General features: G+C 42.2%; 1 protein-coding gene across 1 annotated transcript in view; it reads right to left on the reverse strand.

Moving 5' to 3' along the window:
• Positions 1-542: 542 nt before the first annotated feature.
• The window catches only part of DIAPH1 (diaphanous related formin 1), a 198,551-nt gene continuing 180,374 nt past the window's right edge, over positions 543-18,719 (reverse strand). Inside the window, exons 25-27 of the mRNA XM_081950412.1 lie at positions 17,775-17,910; positions 6,005-6,091; positions 543-2,306 (exon numbers count right to left, since the gene is read on the reverse strand). Of these exons, the coding sequence (XP_081806538.1) occupies positions 2,134-2,306; positions 6,005-6,091; positions 17,775-17,910 (396 nt within the window). The 3' untranslated portion in view covers positions 543-2,133. The remainder of the gene's footprint in view (positions 2,307-6,004; positions 6,092-17,774; positions 17,911-18,719) is intronic.

The following is an 18,719-nucleotide window of genomic DNA, read 5'->3' on the forward strand; positions in this document are numbered from 1 at the left end:
TAGCGAGACTTACCTGTAGGCAGGAAGAGCAGGCAGCTCAGTTGGGGCGCAGGGCAGGCACCACGTGGCAGCTTAGGCACGGAAGCCATCCGAGGGTGGGCAGGACATTTGCACTTAGAACAGTTTGCGCATGCGCACAACATTAAAAAAGGAGAAAAATTACATTTTTCCAATGAAAATTGTTCTGTGCATGTGCAGAACAGAAAACCTAGATGGCCCTGCAGAGGATAGAAACGGTACGGTTCGGTCACGTGTCCGCTGGAGTTACTACCTATTTGACTGAACCGGACCGAATAGGTAGGAGTCCACCTCTGTACTGTATGCTATTTAGTGCCCATATAGCACATTCCTCTATATTGAACTTTCCATGCAAACTCCCATTAGTCTTAAATGGAATGTAAAAATATTAAAGAATAGTTTTTTAAAAATACATTCAATGCACATTTCAAATTTATAAAAAAGATGAGAGATTATATATTATATCTGTAGGGGGTAAGTAAAAATGAGTAGACAAAGAATTCATGTGACTTGGCAATCCCAGATAACTTGTATGAAAATATATTTCTTAATTTTTTTATCTAGTGAATGGCATCAATTACATTAAAAAGCTGCCTGCATCCAATGATTTGTTCTGGAAGTTTTCAGATGTACATAACATATATCTGAGACCCATCATATTCATTCCAACATGAATGCTTATAATCAGCCAATGTTACAAGTTTCTCTTTCTGCCAGGATACATGCTGGCTACATGCTATGGGAGAAAGTCTATTGGCAGATAGTGGTTGGTTGCCCTGAAATACCAGAGAATACACAAACAATTTTAACAGTAGGTATATTTGTTATTTTTCTTTTATCTTCACTGAAGTTCCTTGTTAAACAAATTTCATAAAAAATCAGTTCTACTGTCAAAGTAGCCTTATGGGACTGGGGGGTGGGGGGGCTCCAGTCCACCTCCACCACTGTATAGCAATTACCATACATTGTTAATAACATATTACCCATTAAAGCAAGCAAGTAAGCAAGCTTTAATTTATGTAAAACTTACATGACATATTTGGAACCATGTGCTATACTATACAAAGGACTTTGCCACAAAATATTAAATGTATGAATAATTTTACTATCAGTCTTCCATGAAGAGTACTCAGTGAAGAAACACAATCTCAGCTTCATTCCTTTGCAGTTACAGTGAGCATTTTCACCCAAACTAAAGAGGGATTAAATTCCCTTTCTGAGACTGAATAAATCACTTTATTAATCTTACTTCAAAAGCATGCAGGGATAGGTGCAGCAACAGCAAACTATCCTTACTTTCTTTCTTGATAGGTCATTGATATTACCATTTAACGAGAAAGAGTTCGTGTTAAAAAGGGGTAGAGCAGCTGAGCAGAACAGTAAAAGTATTTCAATTCAAATAAAAAATTATCCACAATGCTTTCACAGAACCCTGTCACCACAGTGATAAAATGATCTCTAAGCCATTTTGTTCCCAGCATAAGATAGGCAAGTGAGAAAAGATATACAGTGCAAAGGAAAAAGACAACTCTAGCTAAGATATCCAACAATCCTTCCTCCTATATTTGAAGGGATCAGCTCATTCTTTTAACACTAAAGAAGACAAGGCTTCTGAGAAAAAAAATATCTCGGTAGGCAGATGCTCAATCAAAACATTTAAAAAGTCATAATTAAGGCAGCGTGCTGCATTCCTGCTTTGGCAACATCAATATAGTGAGCTACTCGGGCAAATTAGGTTCTGATCTTTAGTCTCTCTTCTGTGCCATATTTTTTCTTCTTGGGAATGTGTTCCCAATCCTGCCTGCAGGGAAGTAGGTAACTACAGCACAAGCTCCAACCTTTGTTCCAAGCATGTTACTAAGTCAGAAAAAACCTTTGCATTTCTGATACTGATACAATAAGGCAGAAAGCAAATTTAAGATTCATGTATTACAAATTTAAAGATTTTGCAAAACAGCCCTAGAATGACAAAGGCTGAAGTGATTAAATTATTTGCCTCTTCATTCCATGTATATAAGTGTGAAAGAGAAAAATGCAAAGTGACTTAGTGTTGTTTCAATTCCTCTGTAAAACAGGTTTCATGCCAAAGGCACTGGTCCTAGGTATCACCCAGCTCTAGTTTTGACGACTGCTTGCCCCCAAAGTAGTTTCATCAAGAGTTTCTTCAGTGACCTCTATATCATCATCCTTTTTAAGTCCTCTGCGTGGTTTTTTTGCACCAAGAGCATCTTCCTTGATCAACTCTGAAGCAAGTAATGATGTGACTGCACAGCCAACATTTTTGTTTCCTGGAATGACACAGAAACAAAAGCTAAAATATTAAAAAACAAAAGTGTACACTGAAGATAATGCTGCCTAATATACTAGCCATTTTCTCTCAAATACTTTAGTTTATACTTGCTGATAGGTAGCCTGAAGAACTCCACAGGATTGCGGCAGCTATAATGAAAATTCCACTGTAGTGAAACACAGTAGACAATTGTGACCAGGATTGTGGAGTCTTTAGAAAATGGGGACAAAGCAAACACACCCCACCCCATTTTTCCTAGAACTGATTTTCCTTTGCAATATTTGAAGTTATGATTATTCATGTAATTTTGATCAGAAAATATGCAAAGAGATCATTAAAATTGTATGATGGTCTCTAAAAAAATGACTTCATGAAGACTTTATGTTTCAGCAAAATTCTGATCAGAGGAGTAGCAGCTCTCTATAGCAGCTACAGACAAAGGAAATGAAGGAGAATACGACACATGGTGAGTGCTGATGAGACTGAGGAAGAGGAGGGGTTAGGACTCGGCTCCCATTGATTCATCTAATAAATCTACATTCACTAATCAATAAAATGGATGAACTACACTTTCTAAATCAGAGTCTTGATTTTTCTAACAGATCAGTTCTCCACTTTACAGAAACATGGCTCAATGAGCGTATCCTTAATAGTATAGTAGAACTCTCTGGGTTTAAGATTCAAAGGGTGGATCAGATTACAGAAAGGGGGGAGGGGGGAGAATTTTAAATTTAAAGTTAATTTTAACTTATTTTAAATGTATTGTCTTTTAAATTCGGTTTGTTTTTTTGGATATGTATTTAATTTTTTTTTAACTTTTGGGATGTGTGTTTTTTTAATGTATGCCGCCCTGAGTACTTTTGGAGAAGGGTGGCATATAAATCCAAATAAACAGAAACAAACAGAAACAGAGAAAAAAGAGGTGGTGGAATTTGTTTCTCTGTTAATAATCACTGGTGCAAGGATGTCACAGTACTAAAGAAATTTTGCAATATGGACTGAGTCACTATCCATCAATAGTAAACTCTCTTATGCTCCACAAGTGTTTTCCTCATTCTATCTTGACTGGAGTTTATATGTCACCACAGACTTGCACGAGCAGTGCAATGCAGACTCTAGCAAACCAAATACTCTGCACAGAATGGAAATATCCAGATTCCGTACTTATTGTTTTAGGGGATTTTAATAGAGCTAATCTAACTCATGAGTTGCCCAGGTCCACTAGCATGTTAGCTGTTTCATTAGAGGCAAGGACATATTGGATCATTGCTACACCATGTTAAAAGATGCGTATCACATTTTACCTCATGCAGCCATAGGTCTCTCTGATCATTGTGTGATCTACCTCATTCCCACAGGCAGAAATTTAAAATTGCAAAGCCTTACAAAAAAATCGCAAAGCTCTTACAAAAAAATTGTAAGAACAGTGAAGTGTTGGACTGAGGAAACAAAGTGAGGGATACAGGCTTGCTTTGATTGCAGAGTGGAGTGGTTTTGTAGCTGCTTCAGCAGAGTTGGATGAATTTACTGATACTAGCTTTTGTGAGGACATGTGTGCCTACAAAGAGCTTGTGTTAGTATAACAAGTCTTGGTTTACAGCTAAACTCAAGCAGCTTTGTCATGCCAAAAAGAAGGCCTACAGGAAAGGAAATAGGATCTTGTACAATCAGGCCAGGAATGTATTAACAAGGGAGCTAATGAACAGTAAGGTTGGCCATGGAATAGAAATCGGCTGGGTGCAGGAACCAGTGCTGTCCATAGCCCTGGTGCGCTTCTTGCTTGTGTGTGCCAGCCTTACTGTTTGAAGACTAAACAAAGCATTCAACTGAGCAAGGAAGCACTGCAGGGCCAGGCCCTGCAGCCAGGCCAAACCCTCCCCCTCCCCCCTCTGCTACCCAGGGCAGCCACATCACTTCACTAATCTTTCCAGCTTCTTTCGCCACCACGTGCAAAACAACTAAAGTAGTCTGTGGGACTAAAAAAATAATTCAGACCTTCCAACTTCTCACAAAAAAAAATAATAATAATAATCTCGTGCGGTTGGAAGGTCTGAACTATTTTTTTTTTACCATAGTCCCACAGACTACTTTAGTTGCTCTGTATGCAGCGATGGAGAACTGGGCCTGTGTGTGCACACGCATGCCGGGATGGTGTGGTCCAGGCTAAAGTGACACTGGCCGGCCCCTTACAGTTTCCAGGATGGCCATACAGGTATCCGACAGAGAAGTGAACATTTCTCAAAACAAACAGATAATTGGGTACTGTCACCAACCAGTCCAAGAGTGCTGTGAGGGGAGAAAAAAAGGACAATGTCTAGTGCAGAGCAGAAAGTGGAAATTGCATCAAAGGCTAGGATAGCCGCTTCAAAAGAAGCACCGGTGGGGACTCTGGAGCACAAATGGCCATAACTCGATCCAAAAGATGAGTGGTGAAAACGAAGCAGCCACCACTATGAGAGGAAGAAGCTGTAACTAGGAGGCTCCTCCTCTAACTGAAGGAACTGTGGTGGGGTAAAGTGGGAAAGGCCAACGAGGTGGAATTCCCTGATTCCACCAGGGGTGGTTGTCACCTGGGGATGGAAATTGAAAGCCAAGAGAGCTGTGGTTTGGAGGAACTGGTGGCCTGGAAGTACCTGACGGTATGCCGCAACCCTTCGATGGAACAACTGAGAAAGAGGTTCATTGGGATGGAAGTGTGCAGAGCAGTGTCAACTTACCAAGCAACACTAGCTTCAGGACCTAGAACCAGCCAAGCCCAAAGCTCCGTGGGCCTCTCACCATCCTGATCCCAACCCGTGATGAAGTGACCGGCAACTTGGAGAACTAAGAATCCCCAAGTGACAACCATCCCTCCCTAGGCAACCTTGAGTGCCTAAGAGTGCCACAGGACTGCAGGCACAAGCAATTCCACAGGTAATCGGGATGTCACCAGGTTATGTGCTGGTCCGGGCCAACTGAAAGCCTCTCCCTTGACAGTGACATTCAACAGGAGGTCAGAGAAATTAGGCTACTTCCTACACCAAGTGTGGACCTACATGGACTGACTATCGGGATGACGTCACATGCACAAATGGCATCACCATGAGCCTGGAGGGGGAGACTGTGGACTGGGTGGAGTTCTTCCACAATGAGGGAGCTGCAGAGTTGAAGAATGTTGATGCCTTCATGGGGGAGCTTTGGGGGAGCTTTGGGTCAGCTTCGAGAACCCCTTGCAGATCCATCAGGGTGAAGCAAACAAACGGACAATTTGTAATTGGACAATGTGACCAACCTGTGCATTGCACAGGAAAAACCAGAGTTGGTTTTGATTCTTCAGTGCCGAAATGGTGTTTTGCTTTTGGGATTTAAATGTTCCTGAGTATTTTTCTTGCGTTCGCTAGTCAGACTGTTGACACATGGGCTTTCTTAATTTTATCTCTACACCTGCTATTTTGATCCAATGATTGATACTGAATTTTATGGATAAACAAGATTTGACTAATTGATCCAATAACTATATTCTACATTATATTATATATTATATGTATGAACTACATGGTAGAGAGGTCAAAGCTTTGTTATCTTCAAAAGGCAAGTATAAATTTTTTTCTATTCAATTCTGTCTTCCACACCCCAAAACTTAGAGTTACTTTGCACTTGTGCTAAGAAAAATGATTTTTTCACACTTGCTTTGAAGACATTTAAGCAAAACCATACCTTGGCGTGGTCCTCTTTTTCTACGGAAGGCTGCGCCTGACTGTAAGGCTTCTAGTAGGCTGTCCATAACTCCTGTCTCATCTCCTTCTGCAAGAACACAAAATAAGAGATTTCTTGTTAATTTTCATTGGCACCTCCATCTAAGAAGTAGCGTTACAGACTCAAAATTATGGGTATTTTGGAATGTGTACTATAGAAAAGAGAATAAAATTGTCATTAAAATATTTCTTGATAAAAACAAAGAAGAGCTGGGCATGTGTGAAAATATACTATGTGAAGACAACAATACACAAAAGTGCTTCTCAAGATATCTTCCTTTGTCTTAAATTGGGAGAAGCCTTTTATAAAATGAGATTGCACAATGGAGCATTTAAAGATGATTTAAAAAAAAATTCTTCCTGGAAGTTTCTGAAGCATTTTTCCTTCAATCAATGTAGTTGTTTTATAAACACACAATTGCCAATTTGGATATAAAACAAAGAGAAATTCCTTATAACATTTTACCTCTTCCTTTATATGTCACAGACTTTCTGCTTTAATAATAGAACCATGATATTACTCTGATGCCTTGAAATCATTAGTACCCTAAGGGTTTAGAGCTATGCATTTTCCACTGATCTACTTTTCACTCTATACAACAGTCAGAGTATTAAGCAGACTGGCTGAAACAGGCCAGTTAATGTTGTTTCCTTAGCAACAAGCATATTTCTCGTCTCAAAAACAAGGAAGAGAAAGAGCACCTACATTGCTCCAGTGATGAACACTATGTTTTGCCAATGTTGCCTTCTGTTAGACAAGAAGCTGAGACTCTTTGGAGACAACCATACTACCAAGTATTTACTTAAACACAGGCATAAGAAAAAGAACAAATGGATTAAACCAAAAGTTGGCATCTCTTTCAACAGGAGCAAGAAAGCCAGCACTATCCTAGAAGGCAGAGAAGTAAATGTGATAAGAACTATTGGTATGTGTTTTAAAAAATTTTTTTAAATAAAATTATACAAGCTCTTTAACACAGACTCTACAAGTATACATTTAAAAGAAAAGTCCCTGGTGACTACAATATTTTCTATTCCATTTGAATGTTTGCCTTCCCCAACTCTCATCAGCCTGGCACTGAATGTGTTAATTGCAACTTCATGAGGAGCTTGCAAAATCCGGTTTCCATAGTAACAGCTCCTGACAAAACATAAACCTATAAAATCACATTAGAACATCTGCTCCAGTTTTAGGTAGACTGAATCCATTGTTTGTACTGCCACCTGCTGGCCTTCATTAATGCCTTCAAGAACAGAAAACAAAAATGCAGAGAAATTGCCACAACCTTCCTTTTTCCAATTTCATCAGAAAGTCTATGGCATGGTTAGTAAAAAGAGACAGGCCTCAATTACAGATGGTTCCAACACTGATTATGAAGTACAGTTTTACAGCACTGGAATTAAAAGGCATATACAATGCAACTGCTCATTTCCCATTATTTAAGCAAAGGGGGTAGTGTATGTAGGATAGATATTTTGAAAGCTAGGTTTAGCCTTAGATTTACATGTGTGTATACTCACACTTAGTATTTTTGCTGATGCAGCCTCATGTGGAACATCACATAAATGATGTAATTGTACAAGGAATGATGGATCAAGCTTCTAGTTTGTAATTTCAATTAAATTACATTAAATTAAATTACATTAAATTCAATTAAATAAAAGTGATAAAGTGACAAGTTGTCAATGTATTTGTGTACATTCACATCCCCCAATCTTATCTCAAGTTGACATTGCCTTTAGAAATATATTGTTCAGGGAATACAGTTTAGGCATCTCCTGAAAGAAATGGATACAAAGGAGTTTGGAGCCATCTGGCAATCAAAAAGAGCCACATGATGATGGAAAAAAAACAAGTGACAGAGGCAGCTAAATAGGCATTCCATCTGCTTGCTGACACATTTGAGGAAAAGTCAGTTATCAAAGGCAAAATTTAAATATTCCCATATTTTTCATTCTTCCAGTTTGATGATCTAATCTGCATTATGTTTTAGGCAAAGCAAAGAGTAGTAGTGCTAAAAAATGTACATATTTTCAGACAGGAATGTTTTCTGATAAAAGAGACATTAAAGAATGAATTTGGTCCTTATAGATCATAAGAGTAAAAAAAAACCTCACAGAAAATTATTATTATAACTCAGGGAAAGGATTTTAAAGCTCTGTCCCTAAAGTTAAAAGAAGGGAGGAGCAGAAGCAGAGGAGCCCCTCCCCAGAGAAATAAAGATGTCACTACAAGCAGTGAGAAATAATTGTTCTAGAACGTGAATGGTTCCGTGAAACTTATGGAGTCTCTCTTTCACTCTGTCAAGTGCAGATACTTTGCAGAAATATTAAACATTGCAGTGTTTTACCACAGTAACTCAATACGAGGTTGTGGGGGAAGGGGAAAAGAATGTGAAGAAAACCAAATGGAATGTCATTTAGCACAACTTCAAGCAACTCAAAAGGAGACAGAACTGGCAGGAAATTGTGGGAGTCAGGAAATAAAGAGGGATGGTAATTGAGTCAGTGTGTTCCAAGAAAGGGGTAGCCAGATTTTTTGTTGCAGTAAAAAAAAAAAAAACCATATGTTGGTCTTGTTTTTTCTGTTTTTAAAGGTAAATATGTTTAATAAAAACTATTTTTAAAACAACAATCAAGAATCATATGGCATCTGAAACACTAATATCTAGTAGAAACACTAGTATCATCACAAGCTTTTTGTGCTTCTAGGTTACTTCATCAGATGCTTGATGAAAGATCTTGAGAGAGGGATTGCCTATGTATGCAGAATTAATTATTACGGCAGAGGAGGAGACGAGTAGGGAAAAGGAGAGAAAAGGCAGGATTGTTTCAAAAGATGAGAATACAAGGAAAAAGCAGCTTTAGATGTTAATAATGAGTAACAGTAAAAAGAGAACACACTTTTCTTTCCACCTGTCAGATTTTTGCAGCAAAATTGGCAGATTTTTATCAACCAAAAGTCCATTAAATCTAAATAAGGGAATGTATTCGGCAGCAAAAAGATTATCATTTTGTACAAAAAATAGCATAAAATAGAATACAGGTAGTCCTTGAGTTACGAATGTAATGGAGCCTGCCCATTCCATTCTCAACCCGAGGATTTGTGGTGGTGAATCTCGTACTTTGAACGTGATCACTCTCTCCTTTCACTCATGCATCCGATAATCAAATGTAGTTTATTAAGTGCATATGTGATATTTCAGAATGGGGAAGGGCCTGGAGAGGCCTAGTGATGTGGAACAGGCACCTGCTTCTGACCAACCAAGGTCTCCCCAACCCACTGAAATACCTCATGCTCCCCACAATTGCTTCTCCCCACTCCAACCTGCTGCGCCAGATTACTTACCTTGTGAAGATCTGTCTCCTCTCCAGCGTTTCTGTTTCTTCGCCTGCTCCTGGTGAGAGCAGATGTAACAGGACAAGTGTGCCATGCTCGGATTCTCTGATCACCGACCCGGCCTGCCACTTCTGGAGTGGCGGGCAGTCTCAGTGAGTCTCCTCCAAAGGCTTCCAGGCTCCGTGTGGAGAAGTGTTTGCATGAAGTGAGGCTTTGGGGCAGCGAAGTTGCATTGCTCCAAGCCCCTCATTAGTGTGCAACCACTTTTCCCACGGAGACCGGAACCTTCTGGGTGTCCTGATCCCACGGGACGTCAGGCATCCATTCGCTGCAAAAGCAGATGGGTGCATGAACTCGCGCAAGACCATGAACCCCAGAAGTTTCCAATGTTCGGCTGAGTGAAAAGCGTTTGACTGGCCCGGGGGTGGTGGTGGCAATTCTCTCTGTTTCCAACATACACACCCCAAGGCTGCTCAAATACTTGTCGCCCTGACAGAGACTGGAAACTTTGTCTGTATGGAAATAGGGCACTGAAAGCAGAGAAAAAGTGCCCCCTTTCCATGCAGATATACGTTTGCAGTCTCCATCAGGGCAACAAGTGTTTGAGTGGCCCTGGGAGGATTGGAAATGGAGTGCATTGCTCCATTTCCAACTGCCCTAGGGTTGCTCAAACATCTGTCGCCCTGATGGAAACTGCAAACTTTGTCTGCATGGAAATGGGGTGCTTGAAAATGGAGCTTCTCTTCAGCAGAGGCTTTGAGAAAAGGCCTTTCCTGGCAAAAACAGAGCTCCGGAGCAATGCATGCTCCCTCCGAGGGCTGCGTTCTTGGCAGCAAAGGCTTTTTGCAAAGATGGCAAAAGGTTTTGCAAACGGAGGGAAAGTTTCGATGTTTCAGGCCTTCCCGCCATTTGCAAAGCCTTTTGCTGCAGCTCTCATCCAGGCCTCTGTTTGCAGAGAATGGAGGCCTAAAGTAGTGAGATTACACAAGAGCTTGAGTTCTTGCACTACTGATCTAGCATGATCTTGCGGTAGTTTAGGCCTCTATTCTCTGCTTACACACCAAAGGCCAAGAAAGTGAAGGCTCTCTAGATCTTCGAAAGGTGATTAGCCACAGGCCTAGTGCTTATGGAGACCTGGTGCGGGGGGAGGGAGGGAATAGGCAGGGTGGATGTTGCAGAGCTTCTGCCAGGGGTGGGTTTCTGCCGGTTCTAACCTCTTCGGTAGAGAGGGTTCCAAAAATCTACCGAACTGGTTAGAAGAGGTTCATCACGGAACGCCTGCCCCGCCCCCCTCGCTCACTTCCCCCGCCCGTTCCATCGCCGCTCATGGGCAGTAGCTTGTGTGGCATGGCCGGCCTCCTAAGACCTCCCCGAACTTTCCTAGGAGGCGTGGCCGCCAGCAAAGCACGGGGGCATTCCAGGGTGTCCCTCCCCCCACTGATTCCCTGCACAGACCTCTTTGCGGTGCTGGGAGGAATCCCTCCCCCTCCAAAACCAGGTTGCCTAAAGAGGTCAGTACAGGGCTCCGGTGGCTGCAAAGCATGGCACGAGGGGCAGAAGTCCCCGAACCCAGCAGGGCAACGCAGCTCCACGAGTAGCAGTAGTTTCCCCCTTCCTCCACCCAGCTCTCTGCCTCCTCCTTTGCTTAGGCTAGTCTTTTGTTGAGCCTGCAATTAAAGTTCTTTTTTATGTCTTAGGAAAGGTCACCTGGTTAAAAAAAAGATAGCCGCCTGGTTAAAAAGAAGGATGAGGCTCCACTGCTCTGGAGCCCATACGCGGGTTGGGAGGAAGAGATGGACAGACAGGCAGAGACACACAGAGAGAGACACACACAGAGAGTGAGTGAGTGAGAGAGAGAGACAAACACACACACACACAGACATATACACAGAGTGACAGACAGAGAGGAAGGGAGGGGAGAGAGACAGAGACAGACAGACACAGAGAGTGAGTGAGAGACAGACAGACATACATACACATATAGAGTGACAGATGGAGGAGGGAGGAGAGAGAGAGACAGAGAGATACAGAGAGACAGACAGACAGACATAGAGAGAGAATGACAGAGAGAGACAGAGAGGGAGGGAAGGAGAGACAGACAGACACAGAGAGAGAGAGACAGAAAGAGAGAGAGAAATAGAGAGAAAGGAAGAAAGAAAAAAGAAAGGAAAGAAAAAGGAAGTGGGAGAGAGAGATGAAAGAAAGAAAGAAAGAAAGAAAGAAAGAGAATGTATGACCACAATTGAGCCCAAAATTTTGGTTGCTAAGCAAGAGTGTGGTTAAGTGAGTTTCACCACATTTTCCAAGTTGGCCATGCCCACCTGGTTACATGACCATGGAGCCACTCCCACAAAACAGACCAAACCTACAGAATAGGTTCTACATTTTTTTTAAATCCACCACTGCTGCAGTCATTCATAAGAGCGAACAACTGCCGTGGTGCTGCAATATTCATAGTTTTGGGACTTGTTCGTAAATGCTAGGGGGCGTTCATTGCGTAAATTTGAATGTTCACTAAGGGAACATTTGTACCTCAGGGATTACCTGTACTCTAGTCAGGCCTTCTAGTCCAGAAGATTTGCCTTTTGAAAAGGACCATTTAACCTGAAAACCAGAATCCCCAAAATCTGCACTAATATGTGGTGCAGTCAAGTCTAGGTAGGGGCTTTGATTTATGATAATTCATTCAGCGACTTTGAAATTAAGACAATGCTGAACCAGAGGAATTACAGCCACTGCCTAACGACCATTGAAGCACCCAATGGTCACATTATCAAAATTTGGGCACTTGTGAGCATGCACACTCTTATGACTGTTGGGGGTGTGTGCTTCCCTAGCCTGCCTATCTTCCCCCCATCTAGGCTGCTCTGCAGACCAGTGTTCAACAGCAGCATCAGGTTTAGGGCCTTCTGCAGTCTCAGCCAACTCCCATTGCCACAACCCTCTGCTTCACTCTTAGTGCTGATACTGCCATCCACAGATGCCACCTTGTGCAACTCATTAGAGGCAGCTCCTCCTCATACTAGACCTTCTTTCCCAGAAACAGTTTGTGCTTCTGAAGCCTTTAGAAATTCCACAGCGTTTGCATGCAGCCTCTGAAAACTTTAGAATCCCAGTGCAACTTCAGCAGGCTTTGGAAGCCTCACATGATTTGGGAAGCCTTTGGTGGTTGCATGCAAACTTTTGTGGAGCCTCTGAAGCCTTTCAAGTCATGCCAGGGTTCCAGAGCCTCTGAGGTTCTGTCAGGGTTTCAGAGCTTTCTGAACTTCCACACAACTTCAGAAGGTTTTGGAGTTTACACAGAGCTTTCAAAAGGCACAAGTTGAAGCCTTCCGAAGTTGTGTTGGGCTTCTGGAGCCTTAGGAAGCTTTCAGAAATTTTGTGTCAACTCTCATGGAGTCTCCAAAGCCTTCCAAAGTTACAATTTCTGGAGTTTTCGGAAGCCTTGCACAACTTAGGAAGCCGGAGCTTCCATAAAAGAACTCCAAAGAATTTGGAATCTCCACACAAAAAGGCTCTGGGAAACAAGGCTTGTGTGGAACCAGCAGCTGCGTCTTGTGGGCTGCAAGAACCCATCGACAGCAGGAAAGAAATGCCTGAAGATAAGAAGTGTGCAGCAGATCCCCAAGAGTGCTGGGTGAATGGTATGATGCGACATTTGTGAATGTCAGAAGTGGCACCAGGGATGATTGGTTGAGATTGTTAATGGCACTGGCCCACCCCGAGGCACCCAGTTCTCCACTTAATGACCTGCATGATCACAACCTCGGAGTGTCAGAATTGCAGTCACTGAGGGAAGCAGCCATGTCAACTTACAACTAAAATTTGCACCTCAGTTGTGGTTATAAAGTCAAGGATTAGTATTAAAAATAACAACCAGAAATGTTAATATAAGCCATTGGATCCACAGAACATAGCCTTCATTAATGACTTCCAAAAATAAGAGCAAGGGAATGTTCATTGAAATATGAAAATAAGCCCCTGAAAAATCTGATTCATCTGTTTTTTATCAATTAGACAAACATTGTACAATGTTCTTGCATTTACACTATAGTGTACTCATACAACATACTAACAGTCATACTCTAAAAAATAACAGGGACAATTTCATAATAATAAATTAAATACAAGAATTAACTATATTTCACAGATAAAAACTTTTGCTGCATATGAACATGGTAATCATGTACCAAAAAGCTGCATTCACGTAGCTTATTCCTATACTAATACTAATTTCTGCCTTATATTTCTATTATATAGCATGTACAGAATTATATAGAAATAGAACAGTATAATATATAGTATGCATTAAGTATGCTTCAAGAGGAGGTTTTGCTATGCATTTTCCATCTTTCAAACTTGCATCTTTTTGGATTTTCAAACATGAATTAGTGAATGTCTGCTTACAAGTATAGCTTAGCACAAAAATATTTTAATTAAAATATTTGTCCATCTGGAAGCATCTTTAAACATGACATACCGTTGAGATATTATAGAATTTGAAAGTGAGATAAAAATATACAGATGTATGGCTGTCAGTCTGAGAGATGAATATATGTATTCATGTATATGTATGGAATTACTCCACCTCTAAATAGTGCTAGTTGACAAAGAACATAGAAACTGCTATAGTCTCCATATCCCTTTTGAGTGCTTTCTGGAGCAATCTGACTACAATTGTACAGGATTTATTTTGGGCTCTAAAGCCATATAGTTCACAGTTTTGTCCATATTATATTTACATATGTCATATTAATGCATCCTTTTTCTTTAATTAATATTTACCATCAAAAGCAGACTTTAAAAATACGAGTTGATTTATGATGAACTGTTTGAAATTTATCATTTGAAATTATGAGATTCCAAAAGGGACTTATAACCCAGATTTGATGTTCTGATATCCTTCCTTCCCCTAAGGTCATGTGCTTGTATTATGGGTGCTCAGCAACTGGTCCTTATTTTGGCTGTTTGCAGCATCCCACAGTCATGTGACTATTATTTTTGACATTTTTGACAGAAATCTTTTATTTCCAATTTCTGCCAAAAAGCACCCAATGACAAACAGTGGGTTTGTTTAACAAATGCAGCATCTGCTTAACCACCACCACAAAAAAAAAAAAAAAAAAGATAATAAAATTGGGCATAATCATGTGGTGACCTACTTTACAACCCTTATAATGTACAACCAAATTGCAGGCTCACTTATGGTTATTAATCAAGGAGAACCTTTAATAACAATGTATTAAACTTGAATACTGCCTGATTCCAAGCAATTTGTTTGTTTGTTTTATTGGATTTATATGCCGCCCTTCTCCCAAAGGACTCAGGGCGCCATACAACATTAAAAAACACACATCCCGAAAGTTAAAAAGAAATTAAATACGTATCCAAAAAAACAAACCCAATTTATAGGACAATACATTTAAAAAATGAGTTAAAATTAACAGGCCAGGCCGGCTTGCTGGAAAAGCCAACTTTTTAGGGCGTGTCGGAAGGACCGGAGGTCAAGGATTATGTGTAGCTCCGGGGGCAGCTCATTCCAGAGGGAAGGCACTCCCACAGAGAAGGACTGGGGGTCACCAGCTGACACTGTCTGGCCGACGGCACCCTGAGGAGGCCAACTCTGTGGGATCGTACTGGACGGTGGGAGGCTACTGGTGGCAGTAGGTGGTCTCGCAGGAACCCTGGGCCTAAGCCATGGAGCGCTTTAAAGGTCATAATTAATACCTTGAATTGCACCCGGAAAACAACTGGAGGCCGCCTAAAAGGGGCGTAACATGGGAGCACCTAGGTATTCCCATGACAACCCGCGCGGCCGCATTCTGGACCAGCTGAAGCCTCCGGGTGCTCTTCAAGGGCAGCCCCATGTAGAGAGCGTTGCAGTAGTCCAGGCGAGAAAGGACAAGGGCATGAGTTACTGTGCACAGAGCATCCCAATCCAGGAAGGGGCGCAACTGACGTACCAGGCAAACCTGGTAAAAGGCCCCCCTGGTCACGGCCATCAGGTGTTCTTCTAAACTAAGCCGCGTATCCAGGAGGACTCCCAGATTGTGAGCCTTCTCTGAGGGGGCTAAAATTTCTCCCCCTATCATCAAAGATGGAACAAGATGTACACATCGGGATGACGGAAACCACAGCCACTCAGTCTTGGAGGGATTGAGCTTGAGCCTGTTCCTCCCCATCCAGATCCGCACAGCCTCCAGGCATCGGGACATCACGTCGAGGGCATCGTTTGGGTGGTTTGGGGTAGAGATGAAAAGTTGGGTATCATCAGCATATTGATGATACCGTACCCCAAAACCACGGATGATCTCGCCCAGCGGTTTCATGTATATGTTGAACAGGAGGGGTGAGAGGACCGACCCCTGGGGCACCCCACAAGTGACGTGCCTGGGGGTTGATCTCTGCCCTCCAGTCAACACAAACTGTGACCGATCCGACAGGTAGGATCTGAGCGATTTTATCCTGCAGATACTGAACAAATTCTTCAGCCCTACCCTGCAAGGGGTCTTCCCCGGTTCCTTGGTTAAGTAAGGAGCGGGTCACCCTAAACAGGGTGGCTGGGCGGTTATCTGTGGACACGATAAGAGCGGAAAAATGTTGCCGTTTTGCCGCTTCTATCGCCACTAAGTAGGATTTAATATGAATTCTTACTAGTGTTTGATCAGATTCGGACCGGCTGGCCCTCCAGCCACTCTCTAGGCGTCTTTTCCAGCGTTTCATCTCCCGGAGCTCCTCGGTAAACCAGGGAGCCACCCGGGATCGACACTGGGTCAGAGGCCGCAAAGGCACAATGCGATCCAAGGCCCCAGCGACCGCCCTATCCCAGGCTTCCATAGTGCTTCGGTCGAGTTGTGAGCAAGGGATTCAGGCAAAGTCCCAAGCTCCATCAGGAACCTTTCGGGGTCCATCAGGTGCCTGGGGCGGAACCATCTAGTCGGTTCTGCCTCCCTGCAGCGATGGGTAGCGGTATGGAAGTCAAGCCTGATGAGAAAATGATCAGACCATGACAAGGGTTGAATAGAAATATCCCCTAAATCTAGATCATTCATCCACTGCCCAAAGAGAAAAATCAGGTGGAGCGTGTGTCCCCCATTATGGGTGGGGTCTTGAATTAACTGAGTTAGGTCCATAGCTGTCATGGAAGCCATGAAATCCCGAGCTGACTCGGATGTCTCGCCAATGGACGGCAGATTGAAATACCCCAGGACCATGAGCCTGGGGAAATCAACCGCCAATCCAGATAATACATCCAGCAGCTCCGGCAGGGCCGATGAAACGTAGCAGGGAGACAGGTACGTAACAAAAAGGCCCACCTGAGCTCCAAGGCCCCACTTCACAAAGAGGGACTCACACCCATCTATCTGAGGCACAGTGACCTCCTGAGGTCTGAGACTTTCCCTAATAACCCCTGCTACCCCCCCAACCCTGCCCTGTACGGTGGCCCAGGCAATGGCGGTAATACCGGGGGAGGCACAACGAAAGCCCCCCCACTCCAACCGCGCCCACACCAATTCCCGAAGCCATCTTCCACTGATGTTAGTATCCATGCCAGCTGCCTCAGCCCCTCCCCGCTGATCTAATTTATCATGTTCATAAGCAAGGAGGAGGGGGGGAGCAACTGGGATAACACCACGGCATGGGGAGCGGCAGCTGTACAGACCCCAAGCCAGGCGTCCTGCCCCAGCTGCTGACCACACCCACGCCGGCGGCCAATTTGGAGCAGCTCACAAGAATCAAAGAAATTGATGCAGACCAAATGGAAAAAAGCAAAGAATCTCATTCTCTCTCACCAAAGACGTGGATGAAGACCCAGCTTTTCATGGCTTTTCTGAACAACAGCAGAATCTAGATATGGGAGGGGGGAAACCTCATTGCAGAGGGCAGGCATTAATACAGAGAGCACACTACATAATAGACAACATTATTTAACTGAAGGAACCAAGAGCATACCAACCTTGCAAGATCAAATTGGCCAGGCAAATACTATGGAGACAGATGATCCCTAAAGTAAATGTCCTCTAATGAGGCCAATGCAATCTATTTTAAATCTATTAAGCACAGTCAGTAGTTCTCACGGTCAAATACTTTAGCTGCTGATCAGAAATGATACCTTTTTTGCTGGAAATAATTTGGACAGGGAGTAAAAGGCAAGCGGACAAGAACTGAGAGATCTTAAAAAGAACTTGTAGACCAGATGGGAAATCCCTGTAGACCAGATGGGAAATCCCTACAGATTTTATTTGGCCCATAGTGAAGACTGGATGGACCCTGAGCCACAATCAAGTAGTACCCTTATGATATTACCAAGTAAGAGAAGTATTTTCTTCCCATCTCAGTTTTCCATTGAGATAAGGAATTTATACAAGCCACAATATTCATGGTACAGTACCTGCATTCATATCAATCAATTGTTCTCTTTTCTTTTGCTTTTCTTGACGTTCTTTCTCTGCTTTTTCTTTTGCTAGTTTAGCTCTGCGCATCTTTTCCTCCATCTCACGCCTTTTCTGATTCTCCTTCACAGCTTGCTAAAAATAAGACGAAGGTGACAAGATACACAAATGGAGAATCATAACAATGAATTTGCTGTGTTGTTATGATATGCAGATCATATTTTTCATTTAGCACAATAAAATAATGCAATACTGGCTACCATGCAAAAAAAAGTAAGTAAAAAGTGATGGGGTTTATGAATGATAGATTTATTTCCTATTTTTATCCATAAAAATTAATGGAATCACAAAATACACAGGTAATGTATCCCTGAGAACCAAATGCTGGACGATATACCTTAGCACATTTACCTAAATTTATTTTTATTTTACTCCAATAAAAATAAGAAGATTAATTTCACTACAAATATCACTGTATAATACATTCCTACCCCAATAAGCTCTTATCTCTATATTATACTTCTCTAAACTATACTTCTCCTCTGGCTAACATTCTTTTGCAACACAACTTTTAAAGAAATTTGAGTGTTTGGATTTATAATGGATATTGACATACTTTTATGGAACTTGAACACATTTAGAAATATTTGTTGTCTGCAGAATTACTGACCTATTTTTCAAACTTTGTCTCTAGCAGTCCAGCAAGCACACCGAACCACTATGCCTATCAATATCAACCAACTTAAGAATTATAGGTAATGTGTCAGGCCTGTAGTTATATTCCTTTTAGGATCTTTGGCCTGCCACACTTTCTATTATTTCACTGTGCTGTTTCATTATAGTAGTAGTTGGGAAGGGGGAATAGAAAGAAGTAGAATTGTGGAATGTGTTGTTGTCATTCCTTTCTAGAAGCCCAAGGTCATCTTTTGTCTCCGCACCTCGAC

Source organism: Natrix helvetica (assembly GCF_964273705.1).
Source record: "Natrix helvetica genome assembly, chromosome: 4".
NCBI lineage: Eukaryota > Metazoa > Chordata > Lepidosauria > Squamata > Natricidae > Natrix > Natrix helvetica.